Raw genomic sequence first — 14340 nt, 5'->3', positions numbered from 1 at the left:
TTGATAAACTATATCTGGGCTTCTAGTAATGCTGGAAAAATCTCAGTCATTTCTTTCAGTGTTGTCTAAAAATTTTGAATGATTTCTAAACTATGTTGTTATATCAAAGATTATTACTTGACCAGGCAGTATATTGTTCTCCATCAGAAAATTTGAATGCTTCAGTTCAATTATTTGGGGTGAGTTTAGCAAAATGAATTACAGCATTTGTGTGTCTGTCATTATCATATATAGATGTAATTATCTTTCTGACTATGATCCTATCAATTCTTTGACAGGAATGCTTTACTGATGATGCTGAAAGCATAGGTACTGTTACCACATGGAATACCTATTTCAGATACGTTACCATCCACAAAAACTTGATTTTTGTTCTAATCTTGTGTGTGACTGTCTTCTTAATTGAGGTAAGAAAATCTGTGCTTGATATAATGTTAATACAAATGATGACTGTTCAGACTATGTTGTTTCTTGTAAAAGGATAAATAGATAAACATTGGCTCATGTATACATCACTTACTGCCAACTCCTGTTAAATTAATTTTCTGCTATTTAGATGAGCATTTCTCAGCAAAGGTGGTGGTAAGTACATGGCAGCAGCAGACCCACCTTCTCAGATTATCTCAGTTATTTTCTGCTGCATTGTACCATACAAAAGAGTTGTTGCCCTGTGTAGGTCTCTTGTTCATAGAGATTAATTTTATTGTCTAGATGGAAAAAAAAAATCATCTGTTGTGATGAGTTAGGATCAGGACAGAAGTCTGCTGAGAGATGTATAAATATTGTTGTGAAAGAAGCCTGATCTTTACAAGTGTGCAAAGACAGGACATCACTGCCAAGCTTGAGTTACTTACTTGGAGACTTGCAAATTTTGGTGGTTCCCAGAGAGAAGGTTTTAGTTATGCACTGAGGCATTGTCTTAATACATTCCTCTAGCAATGTCATAAAAATATGTGGGAAGAGGATGATAGCAACTGTATTTAGACCCTTAGAAGTGATCATAGGCAGAAAGAGGGCAGGTTGAAATGTGGTGGACCAGATCACCACATTTGGAGATATAAACCAGAAGTTCTCCAGTATCCCAGTGGACAGACAAGAAAATGTGTCATGGAGGAAGTTTCTGTTGAGCACTGAAGCATCTCAGAATAAAAACATTTTAATGCCATATTTTTAAAAGATAAAATGGATTATTTGGAGAACTATGTAGAACTAGCAGCCAAGCAATATCAGACATATAGATAAATCAAATGCATATATATAACAGCTAACAAAAACAAGGAAAAAATAACAATGATGAAATTTTGACATCCATATTTGAATAGCTACCATTAAAATATTGATAGACTTACTCCTTTAGGGCCATCAAGAAATATTAAACTTTAAAACTTAAAATATATTAAAGCATACAGTGAATGTTCCTTGTCATTAGGAATGCATTAGCAAGCCTTTGTTAATAGTACGATAAAAAACAATAAAAGAATATCCAGGCACTTGAGAGCCTGCTGTGATACAAGTCTAAATGTAGCATTCCTGGTGGGATGTGCTAAATGGTTTCTGTGGAAAGAGGAGCAGATATGACAAGATTTTTTGTTTCAGGAAAGTTTGACTTCCATCTATTTATAATGCTCTCTCTACAAACAATTATAAAGTCAGTGAAAGAAGATAAGTAAGAAAAAGTACATACTGTGAGAAGACAAAAAAATTAACTTTTTTTTTTTTTTTTTTTTTTTTTTGTCACAGGTAGCTGCTTCCCTTGCTGGGTTATGGTTTCTTAAAAAGTAAGTATTGGTGATCATTTGTGGAGAGATTGGTTCTCCTTTATGTTGATTTTTTGCTACAAATTAATAAATAATGCCAGAAGTCTGTATGGATAGACAGTAGCTTTATTCAAATTGCTAAATTGCTTATAGGTGTATGACCCAATTGTTTACTGGTGTATGTATCTGAAGTTTATATTCTGCAAGTGCTAACAGTCAAATGGTTTGTGACTTGTTACTGAGCACATAGCAAGGCACGCAAGAGCTTTCCTGGGTCAGCTTACTCTACAGAGGCAGGGACTTCATTATCCTGAGTACACTGCCACTCACTGCTCTCTTGCAGAGGCTCCCAATTATCCTGATTATCCATTTGCTTAGGAATATTTTAAGGCAACAGTTTCTCTGAGACCCCATTTCTACATTTTCCTCTGCTCACCTGTGTTAAGATGGGGAATCAGGCAGATGAAGGCTGAAATATACTGAGCAGGAATATGGCTTTTCCTGAGTTAATGTTCATGTTCCCTGTTCTAGTCCTGCAATGCTAATGCTTTCTATGTGTATAGTAAGCATATGGTGACTTAGGTCTGATCTGGAGGAGGAGGGATTTATGTAATGTCCTCTTACAACAGGTCATGAAAGCCTTTGATTTTTGTAATATACTTAAAGCATTTTACTTCTGTAATAATTCACTTTTTTAACACTTAAACTATTTTTTTCTGGTTAAAAGAACTGCATGCATTTTCCTTGATTTTATGATGTAAGTTATTGAATGATGTACTTATTGATGTAAGTTATTAAACAGGTGGTAGATTTGCAAGAGACTACCAAAGCACTACTTTTCACAGCAGTTTGGAGAAAAATGTTGGAGGGCTCATGGTTACATACCAATAGCTTAATTTCTATCTAGGTAAAAATCCTTCATTGCACAGCAGAAACTAATTTGCGAAAAATTACTGCAAATGCTGATTGGTACCTGAATCACCAAAGGTATCTAAGGAGATGAATAAACCATTTATTGCTTTAACCTCTGAACGCAGACACAGTAACTTTGCCTTGGTGGAAAATGGGGTAGTTCATAATTTATAATTCATACATATAGGACATATAGAACTAGCTCTTAACATTATTTTAAAACAAATGAACATTGCAGTGCTTGTTTAGTAGAGAAAACAAAAGAGAGGAAAACACCATAATTTCTGGTAATGCCTTTATTTTTAATTTCTATCACACAGGACAGCTTTGAAAGCAAATGCAACCCAATCTGAAAACAGTACCTCCAACAAACCTCCTGTGATTGTCACTGACACTAGTGCCTACTACATCATTTATATCTATGTGGGAGTGGCAGATACCCTGCTTGCCATGGGAATCTTCAGAGGTTTGCCCCTTGTGCATACACTTATAACAGTGTCTAAAACTCTTCATCAAAAGATGGTGCATGCAGTTCTTCATGCACCTATGTCAACATTCAACTCTTGGAAAGCAGGTAACTGAGGTGGGAACTGGTTGACTCATATATGGGTTTCATATCAACAAAGCAGTTTCCAGTCTATTAAAGGATACTTCTTCTTCCATTTACATTTTCAATCAAGCTGAATGTTAAAAGTAATTTGTGAATATTTTAATGAATCTTGATTGAAATTTAAGTATGGCATGTATCAGTTGTCAACTCTGATTCTGAAATATCACCTTCTACATTGGAGAAAATGAACTGTTTATGAGGCTATAAAATGAGAATAACTTCTAATGAATAGACTTTGTATAAAACAGCAACAGAAAAGCTATAGTGAGCTGTGTGATGAGTGACAAGGAATCAGGTGCAGATGATAAATAGCACTTTATTTCATGAGCAGTCCTACTAAAATGGCATAAAATATCAGTTACTGTGAATAGTGTTATGTGTATTCAAATTCAGCTCTGGAGTTGATACAGAGTTCATTATATAACTGGTGCAACAAGTTCCATCTCCTGCTGCACATGAAATTTCTATCCTATACTCTTCTTAATGGTGCATACTAGATTACAGGAGACACTGGTAAATAACAATACTTCACAGGGTTTCTCCTTAATTTTCCAATTACATTCTTGATTCTGTCATTACCTACCTACTGATTATTCTGTAATTTGGGTCAGAAGCTTAAGCAGCTGGTGCACAAACTCATACAGATGCTGATGTGCAAACATTCTGTGTGTCAGCAGAGCCTGATGCATAAGGGGTACAGACATTATGCTTTGTGACTGTTTTTCTCCTGTTTAGTTATTTGTCTTTGGTTTTATTATATTTTCCTGTTTCCTTCTGAGATTTCAGGAGCTGAAACAGAAGTTGTGGAGGGAGATTCCTCCATGGGAAAGCTGTATGGAGGGGGATTCCTCCATACAGCTCCACTGTAGCTCCACTGATCTGTAATTGCTTTTACTGAAAAAATCTTGTACTTATCCTTAGTACTTTGTATTCCAAAGACATCTTACTTTTTGTTACAGTAATAAATGAAGGATTTTTGGGGTGTTAAAATTTTTTTTCTTTATCCATAGGTGGTATGCTTAACAGATTCTCAAAAGATACAGCAGTACTGGATGACATACTTCCACTTACAGTATTTGACTTCATTCAGGTTTGTAGAATAGAAGGTCTAAATTTTGCTGTCTTACAGCACTGTAAAGTTTGAATTGTACATCATGCAAATGAAATCATACTGATTAGAAGTATTAACAACTGGAATGAAATCCCTCTTCCTTCCTTAGTTTGTATGTCTGTTTACATAGCTGCTTATCTTTAAGCCGACTTCATTGCTTCTTTTTTGCAGTGTGTATCTTCACTGTTTGTGCAAACAACTTTTATTATTCAGGTTCAGAAACATTTTTACCCTGCTGACACCTACTGTACAAGTACCCCTGCTGCTGCCTACATTCAACTTTGACATTGTGAAGGGCATTCTTAGTTTCAGGTGTCTTGGCTTAAGGGTAAAATACTTTTTCCATTCTATCCTTTGATTGCATTCACTGATTTTCATTTCCCTTTAGATTCTTTTGTTCCCAGTTTGCTAGCATCACCCTTAATTGACTTCTCTTTTGTTGACTATATTCTTAAGTTTTCTGGACTTTTATCTTCTCTAGAAACTTTTTCAGACCTGCCTTACTGGGCAGTTTAACCCATGATGCTGTGCTTTCAAGTCTTAGTTGGGCAGTTCTGCACTCTCTTGTTTGTTTTTTTTTCTCTGACAAGTTTGACTGCCTAATTTTGTTTTTCATTCTTCATAGCTTTGTGGCTTCCCCTGAGTCTCTGGATTCAAGCTGAGTCTTTCAAGCACTGGATAACTATTTGATATGGAGTAGAGCATTAGATGATTTTTAGTGATTGGCAGAATTTTATATCCCTAAGAGCTGTAAAATTGCAAACTTTTTATTTTTTGGTTGGAAAGCTTTGTTTCCAGTATACCTCTTGGGAAACTCCATGCACTGCAAAATCTTGAGTTTTGAATGACTCATCCACACTGAGGACAACAATGAAAAAGTACAGAGAAAGAGGCAGTTCCAGTGTTTCTCTGTAGTGAAATGAGGCAACCAGGTGCCACTAAGTGCCAGGTAGTGGGCATGAGTTTGTGTGAAGCCCACCTGTGCCCCCACTGCGCATGAGCAGGATTAGGGGGCCAATAAAAGGTGAGGCTCAAACTCACAGGCTCAGCTCACTCCTGAGCAAGCCAGCAGAGAGGTTAGCTGCTCTCAGAGCAATAGCACTGATCCAGGCTAGTCAACCCCAAGGGCTATAGACTCAGAGCACTATTCGTGAGTTTCTGCTGGAACACCTGGTTGGACCTTGGAGCATCGTACCCTAAGAGAGGTTCATCTTGCAGCATTTCTCAATAAGAAGGGTGCCTTTGTTTGCTCCCCATCCTGACTGTTCTGAAACTTTGTGGTCTTGTGTGGCTCCCAACACCCCTCATTAGTGTCCCACCACTGCTGCTGTAATGTCAGCTTTTCCTCGGATAGAACAGGTTCCCAAATAATTTAAAAAAGGAAGGTTAATCTTCCCCAGTCCTCCTGTTCCTCTCTAACGTTTTTAGGATATCTACAGGCACAACTTAACCCAAGCACTCTGCTATGCAGAATGCATGTCTCCATCTTTGAGTTTGCTCTGCTTTACAATCCCTACCACCATGGCAGTCTGATCAAAACTGAATCCTTTTCTTGTATCTTTATTAATAATTGATAACTTTGGCTCATGACTTTAGAGAGGTCAGTGCAGCTCCACATGGAGAGGTCCAAGGATATTACAGCTCTACTTCATGCCCTGCTAATGACTTGAAGATTTGCTGATTGAGTAAATTTGAACACTGAGACCTCTGAATCATTAATATTGTCTGGGGGGTGATCATGATTCACTACTCTCTATTCTGGTGTGGTCATTTTGTTTCCTATATTTAGGATCTGCCATGGGAATGTTATTTTAATATTATTTTATTTAGGCTGTCTCTACCTTACACTCTCTCTTCAAGAAACTGACTAGCTTTGTATGCTTTCAAGAATAAGAAAAGTCCCTAGATTTGCCTTCTTTTTTTTGATGCTTTCCAGATGCTAACCTGGATGTCCCACGGCTTCTCCTGAGTCTCAGCTACTGAGACTCTTGTAAATGCATGATAAGCTGCCCTGTCTTTCCAGGCTTTCTGGTGAAGATCACTGAACCTGTCCACTGTCTTGAATATTTTTTTCCAGCCATCCTTCATAAAATATTTCTTCCATAGATTCACGTTTGCTTGGCAGCTTCAGATTTCCATGGACTCTGCTAATGAGCAAAACTAGATTCCTCTGAAAGATGCAGAGAAGTTACATATAGGACTTTCTTCTGCTGATTATCTCAAAGTCCCAGAATGTGGGTGGGACGTCTGGACCAAGTACCTGGGACCTCTTGAAGCTCTCTACACAAAGCACATTCAATTAGATCAGGTTGCTGCAGAGCCATGTTGGACTTTTGATATCTCCAAGACTACACAACTTCCCTGAGTAATCTTTTCCAATGTTTTGTCATTCCCACCATAATGCTTCTTCTTATGTTTAAATGGATTTTTGTGCATTTCAAAATTATTTGCAATTATACGCAGATTTATACTCTATAGAAATATGGTACCATCAGATACTTATACACAGTGATTAGATTCTCCTAAGCCTTCTCCTAAGGCTAACCTGTTCCAGCTCTATCAGCCTGTGCTTGTGTATGAGATGCTCCTGTCCCTTTGTTCTCTTTAAGACCTTTCACTGGGGTCACTCCAGAATGTCTCAGAATGTCTATCTCTCTTGTACTTGAGAGCTGGTACTAGATAAGTCTCTCTGGTGCTGAAGAGAGTGGAAGCATCACCTTCTTGGTCTTCTGACAATGCTGCTGTTGGCCTCCATTGCTGCAGGGGTTGTTGCTGCTTCTTGGTTCACTGGGACCCAAAATACCTTCTCTGCAAAACTACTTTCTGGTTGGTCAGCCTCCAGTCTGTGCTGGTGCGTGTGGTTATTCCTTCCCAGGTGCAGAGATCTACAGGAAAAGTTAGCTTCTAAATGTACTGGGATGCTTAAATCCAAGTCTAGTGGATATGGAGACCTTGTCTCTTATAGACTTCAGCTTATGTTTGCATAAATTCATTCTTCTGACTTCTGAGTTTTTCCCAAGGATTTGACACAAGATTTTAGTGCTGTTTTATACTCTCTCTTCTATGAGAATGACCTTGTAGATGACTCTGTCTAACTCTTTGTTTAGGGACACTAGCTCCTTCTCTGTTGCTGTTGAGGATGTCATGATGTAGTTTTTCTTAGGACTTTTATGGACATTAGACATATCAGGGGGCCTTCCTTTTCAGGGAGGAAGGCTTTTCATTCTCGGTGAATGAAGCTTCAGGATCAAAGAGGCCAGGGATAGTCCCATATCACTGAGATATATCCAGTTACCCATAAGAGAAAAAACAGTATTACCCTTTACATCAGCAACAAGATGTGATTGCATCTGTGATGTTTTCCCTGAAAGCCATCTGACCTGATTCTGTACATCCTGGGTATGAGCTGTAGCCAGCTACAGCTAATAATGGCAGTAGCATTACCATTGGTTTTAACATCCACTGCAGTCTTCTAGCAGTGCTTACAGTGGGCTCATAACTTCTGAAGACTGTTCATGTGAGATGCTGCTACCATGTGTTGCTTGACCCTAGAGTTTAATAGGTGGCATTACAAAGCTTGTAGTAAACTCATTGGACATTTATACCTATGGTCATGACTGGTTTTCCCTAAATGTTAAACCCTCATTGGTTAACCAGCAAAGCTTCTGCAGCCATCACCACCCTGAACCCTTGCTGAATTGCTGTCTCTGTCACTATCTACATTTTTCAGACTGGTGACACAGAAGCAGCACTGGAACATGTCTCCCATATGTCCAACCTCTGTCCCAGGCCTGAAAGCTCAGCACCTGGGGTCAGTGCAGCTCAACATTGTGGCTCTTAACTGGGCTGCATGAGCCCTCAGCTGCCATTTCCCAACAACATGCCAGTGTAGATGGCTCATTTGTTGATTTTTGCTACTGCCTTTTTAGAGAAGGTGTCATCTTCTGTTTGACTTTTAACTTATTTAGAGTTTGGAGCTTATGAGATTAACACAGGTTTTCATATTCAGCTTTTTAGTAAAATAACTGTTGGACCAGCAGTGAGAACAATATGCCATCATGGTGGCCTTTGCAAAATTTGAGCCAATGAGGGAAACAGGAATTAAAACAGTGACCTGTGAAATCTCAAGGAATGTGAGAGCTGTGTAACTTGGCTCAATATCAGCTGAACAGTTCATTCACTTCTTACCAATCAGATACAAGAGGTGCTAAATTCAGCAATTTGAAATGAGTAAACACAGATCTATTTTTGCTATGCTACAGACCAGTGCTGTACAGCCATCATGCACGTGTCACCTTTATTTTAAGACAAATGAGGAAAATAGTGACAAAAATCTTTAATTTGTTCAGCTGCTACAGTAGTGCGTTTTCATAAACTTTGATCCTACTATTGCATTGGGTTTCCTGATGTAAATTAGTTTTGCTTTCCATCTGTTTCTTTGCTGACTAGTCATTTGCAGTGATGTTTCAATGTGATGTTCATAATTTTGTCCAAATTGTCCATTTGCAATTGCTTTAGGCTGATAAGTTTGTGATTTGAAGTAGCAGAGCTTTGCTATTTGGTGTACACTGATTTGCTTGATTTCCATTAGATTTAGGTGTGAGACAAGAACAGCGTAAGTGCTTAAGGTGCTTCTCGTGTAAAGACCAAGGCCTAATTTAGCTAAATCTGTCTGGAGTTTCTGAGAATGAGACCTTGTAACCATGGTGGTAGTCTCTGGGGGGTATAATAGATTAACTCTGGACTGCTTTTGTTCCTTTTAAGTCACCTCATTTTTTTTTTCCCCTGAAATTGCTAATTTTTCATACCACAAGTGCTCTTAGGATTTTTCTTTCTTCTGATCAGGACAAGTAGGAGTGCTAGTTTTCATGTGTAGGTTACAGTCCCTTGAACAAGCGATGATGTGCAACTTCCCACTTTTTCTGACCCTCAGAAAAACTGCTTGGCCTAGAACCTGCAGAAGAGTGGCACTCAGGTCCTGACAGTCTGTCACACCTAGTCCAGACAAGAGAGGGACTGCACTGGTAGGTTTGGTAGGTAGCTGCAGATACTACAAGTGTCATTCTTACAATTTTAACTAGGGAGTGAGTGCCTAGCTGCCATTGTTTCTGTGTGGCTTCATAAATTAGAAGCCTGCAATACTTGTAGTACAGGAAACACATCTTCCATCTGTTAGAAAAGATGGCATCTTATTCCAATGGATTATGGATCCGGTCCCAGATATTCACGATCTTTTTCTGAAGGTTTGTTCTCAGCTGCAAATCCTACTTAGTTTAGCACTTTATGTTTGTTGAAACAATACATAGTTGCCATGGGGAGGAGAGATTGATCACCAATCTCTAGACTATAAAATGACAAGTTTACTGTATCAATAGTATTTTTCTTTCATTCTACAGTTATTACTGATTGTGATTGGCGCTATAACAGTAGTCTCAATATTACAACCCTACATCTTCCTGGCATCAGTGCCTGTGATAGCAGCCTTTATTGTGTTAAGGGCATACTTCCTCCACACTTCTCAGCAGCTGAAACAACTGGAATCTGAAGGTAGGAGCAGCAAAATTGGTAGACTTCTAAATCCACAACAAATCAATTGAGAAGTGATTCACCCTTTCACCTCTTCTTTGCCTTTACACTTGCAAGATGCCATTGTCTCTGGGAGTGGAACCCACACCTTCTTAAAGCCAGTGCTGTTAGTGATCCAGCCAGTGCTGAGTGCTCTGCTGCCAGAGAGCAATGGATAAAGCTGGGCTTTATCATCACTGCAGCTGAAAACAAATAAAGTTCTGACATACAGTTTTCTTGAGAGTAAACATAAATTGAAAAAATGTGATCAGACTTGGCATGTGCCCTATGAGTTCATTTCTTTGTAAAAAGATTAGAATGGGTAAATCTTTATTGCAAAGAATTCTTATTTCTGAATAAATTGTTTGACTAAATATCCTTCCTTTCCCCTGTTAAAAGACTAACACATTCCAAATAAAATGGAAAACCTAATTCTGAAGTGTGAGTTTTCAGATCAGGCTCTGTGGCCTGGCTTTACAACAAACTGTCAGATCCTCAGCAAATGAGTCCTGAATCTTAAACAGTGACAATGATCTTCCCTTTTACTTAAATGTAATTCTGAAGCTCCTCAGATCTAAATCTAAATTTCTTTGACGTTCACAGGGATCCATCATTGGCTCACACTTTTTTTTTATGGAATGCAAGATCTGCTTAGAATTACCATATCGCTACAGTAGAATCCAGAGCAATAAAACATTTTGTGCTTTATAAGAATTGCAGGAAACAGTTTTGTCTGGGGAGGAGCCTCCTTTCCTTGTGGCATCTTACAGCAGGCCAGGAGATTCCCTAATTAGTATGCTAACTATGAAGAATTAATATGATCCTTTCCTGGCAATACACTGAATGGAATTTCAACCTATTAATGCAAAGACTGTTGTGGGACCTGTGCTAGGGTTACTTCAGTTGTGTACTTCAGCAACATATTCATATTAAACACTGACAATCCTTACACTGCTGTGAGTTAGAGCACAGGCTGTATATTTGCATTGTATTAAATATTTGCTTATGACCATTTATGATGTTTCTAATTTAAAACTTTACAGCTCGTAGTCCAATATTCACCCATCTTGTTACAAGCTTAAAAGGACTCTGGACACTGAGAGCTTTTGGGCGACAGCCATATTTTGAGACCTTATTTCACAAAGCCCTGAACCTACACACAGCAAACTGGTTCCTCTACCTGTCAACACTGCGCTGGTTCCAGATGAGAATAGAAATGATTTTTGTTGTCTTTTTTATTGCTGTGGCATTCATATCTATCATAACTACAGGTATGGTAACTTTACTGGACTACTGAAATGAAACTCTTCTGCTTCTGTTTAACAGCTCAGCTTTAGAAACTTCTGAAGTAAATAAACCATGGCAAAATTTAGCATTCACTGAAGTCACTGATTTAAGTATGTCATAATAGCAAAGACAATTTAATTAAAATAGGAATTACACCATTATTATCTGCAAACTGGTGTTGTAGAGGACTCATTAAAGGGATTAATCTGAAAATAACTTCTGAAGGGACAGAACTTTCCTTTTCTTGGCTGGAACTGCTGTAACATTAGTATGTGTTTTAAACCATGTTAATGTAAGCATGTTAGAATATTGAAAAGTGGATATTGATTATCATCTGTATAGTTTAAAGGTTTTTTTAAGTAGAAGTTAATGTTCGTCTGATTGCAAAATGGCTAAAACAAAGTTTTAATGTTCTTTTAAAACTACACCAGTAGCAGAAATAGTAATCTCGTTCTCTAATTGCCAACCCACTGATCCATTTTCCAAGGTGAAGTTTTGCAAATTCCTTTAAAATCCCCTTAAAAATGCCTCACTGCTCCTAGTAAGCCCAGTACAAGAATGAGAATCTCTCTATACCTTACTGTATTACTTGTATTTGAAATGCTGCCTGTGGCTGGCCAGGCACAGCCAGTTTTCAACAAGCAGAGAACAGGAGGTGAATGTCCCCCAAAAGTTGGAATAATTAAATTCTGGAGAGAAGCCTGGCAGGTTTAGCTACAGATTGCTTCAAATGCAGTTTTTAGTTTACTATTCTTGTGTTAAGTATGCCTTTTGTTTTGATTTTCAAACATTATTCTCCCTCTCCCAAGTTTTACATTCAGTTTTGTCTGCAGAATCTGGATGCAGTTTCAATGAGTTAGAATTTGCAGATTTTGTGAAGAAGCTTTTTGTTCCAGTAATAGCCTGATTTCCTTTGATCATACTTCAGTGTTGAAAAGGAGTTATATAAAATTGTACATTTTATCAAATATTGTATTGTGTGTGAAATGCTAGCCTCTATTTATTATATAAGGACTTCTCGTGATTCTTAGAAAAAAAAATCCAGCCACAAAAATACTTTGGTATGAAAATATGCACCTACAGAACTCATGTTACAAAAGAGACTTTTAATTCCCCTGAAATTCATAGGGAGATAATATGCCCTGGTGCCATTCTCATTTTTTATTGTATGCACTTGGTCATTTGCATTTTTTTAAGAAAACTGTTTCTTGTGCTATTATTTTTTTCAAAATTGTATTTGAGGAAGGTGTTAGAAGAACTTTAAAAAAACTTGAAAATCTGTCATCCTGCCACCTTTGTGAACTGTTACAGGTAGTAGGTCCTTGGATCATCATTAAAATTCCTTTTCTTAATCTGCCAGGTTTATAATCACTCTGATATTGAGATATCTCTAAACAATATAGGAGGAAGTTTTTGCAAAAGGAAAAGAAGAAATGGAGAAATAATAGAAAGGCTTTTGTTTTAAATGCTCAATTCCGTTTAACACATAGAGACCTTGAAAATTAACAGTGGAGTAGTTTAAATGCTTTCCATGGTGTGGTATGAAACTGTAAAGAAAAATCCCTGCAAAACACCATGCTTGTTATAGCAGACAATAAAAGCAAAAGGATTTATATCTGTATCTTTATGGAACAGTAAGGATAACTTCCTCTATTTGTCCAAGAAATGAAAGCATAAACCAGCTCAACTATTTTGAATTTTATAGTTGCTAGCTGTAGTGTTTAAGCAATTTTTTGATTAAGACTCATTTCACAGATTCATGTATTGGAAAAAGAAGATGAAAATAAAATGAAAGATGACAATAAAGTACCGAGATTTAATTTTTTCTTCTGCCAAAGCAAGATGGGGATTTTAAGTGAATTTGGTGGCAAAGCCAGGTGTTTCATTGATGATTAAGCTCTCCGTCCTTTGTGTAATTTAAAAAACCATATTTTTTTCATGAACTAAAGAGATGAGAATGTAAATATGTATTTTAGTATATACATGCTAATTTTCTTAATTTCTATTGGCTTTTTATTTGCATATAAATTGAATGTGTTTTTCTCTCTGCAGGTGATGGACCAGGTAGAGTTGGCATTATTCTTACTTTAGCTATGAACATCATGGGAACCTTGCAATGGGCAGTAAACTCAAGCATAGATGTGGACAGTTTGGTAAGCATAAAATGCACTGTGCTGTGCTAGATTTTGAGGAGTTGTCTTATACTGTTGATTATGGGTATTCAGGGAGTCATTTTCAGAGTTTGGTATCAGGCAAATGTGTTAGAAAAGTTCTCTTCATAGCTAGCAACCAGCTTTAATACAACACAAAATGAGCTTTTTTATAATTTTTTTTTCCTGGACTAGAATAAGCAACAACAAATAATTGCATTTGAGGATTCAGAATGCAGCTGTAGCGGTGGTGCAAAAACTGCAGAGGCTTGGAGTTGTTTTGTTATGATTATGTACCTTACCAAGATATATTATAGACTTCACTCAGTCTGCTTAAGGGCTTTGCACAAGAGATCATGATGGATGTTTTTGAGCTTCTTCTACACAAAATCAATAGTGATTTAAAAATCTGTCCTAGACTTTCCTGGGGCGTCTTTTTCTGGTTTTGCATAGAGTAACCTCTGGCATAAGGCTTTGGAGTAGTATGTGTATCCCTTTAATTTGCATAGCTAGCTGGCATTGGCTTTAAAACAGAATATTTAATGAGTTAAAGTCATCATCACCTGTTTATTGAAGTACAAGAAGCAGGCAGGAAACTCACAAAAGAATGTGTTTGTTCTTGCAGTTTTCATCATACTTTTGCTTAAATGTCTGACAGCTGTAGATATTATTTTAAAATGTAATAGTTACAGCTGCACTTAAGGCATTCTAGGTTTTATTTTAAACAGAATTATTGTGTAACCAAATACAGTAGTTGAAAAGCTGAAAAAAAATTTCTGAGAAAAAAAATATCTCACATCCAGTCATACACCCTCTGAACCCTAAATTACCTACTCAAGCCAGCCATTTCACTACTGGAAAACAAACAGCTTTTACAGCAGATCTTGGAGACCATTAAACACTTTTTAGCTGAAATGAGTTGTCATTAAAAAAGAAAGAAAAATTGGA

The 14340-nt window shown here is 37.4% G+C and overlaps 1 protein-coding gene across 1 annotated transcript in view; it reads left to right on the top strand.

The window, feature by feature from the left end:
* Positions 1-14340, top strand: part of CFTR (CF transmembrane conductance regulator) — an 83129-nt gene that overhangs the window by 46169 nt on the left and 22620 nt on the right. Inside the window, exons 15-21 of the mRNA XM_030460575.1 lie at positions 279-407; positions 1741-1778; positions 2990-3243; positions 4290-4369; positions 9787-9937; positions 10999-11226; positions 13295-13395. Coding sequence (XP_030316435.1) covers positions 279-407; positions 1741-1778; positions 2990-3243; positions 4290-4369; positions 9787-9937; positions 10999-11226; positions 13295-13395 — 981 coding nt within the window. The remainder of the gene's footprint in view (positions 1-278; positions 408-1740; positions 1779-2989; positions 3244-4289; positions 4370-9786; positions 9938-10998; positions 11227-13294; positions 13396-14340) is intronic.

This window comes from Calypte anna, chromosome 1 (assembly GCF_003957555.1).
Source record: "Calypte anna isolate BGI_N300 chromosome 1, bCalAnn1_v1.p, whole genome shotgun sequence".
Lineage (NCBI taxonomy): Eukaryota > Metazoa > Chordata > Aves > Apodiformes > Trochilidae > Calypte > Calypte anna.
Note: the sequence above shows the minus strand (reverse complement) of the source record. Positions and strands in the feature narration are given on the sequence as shown.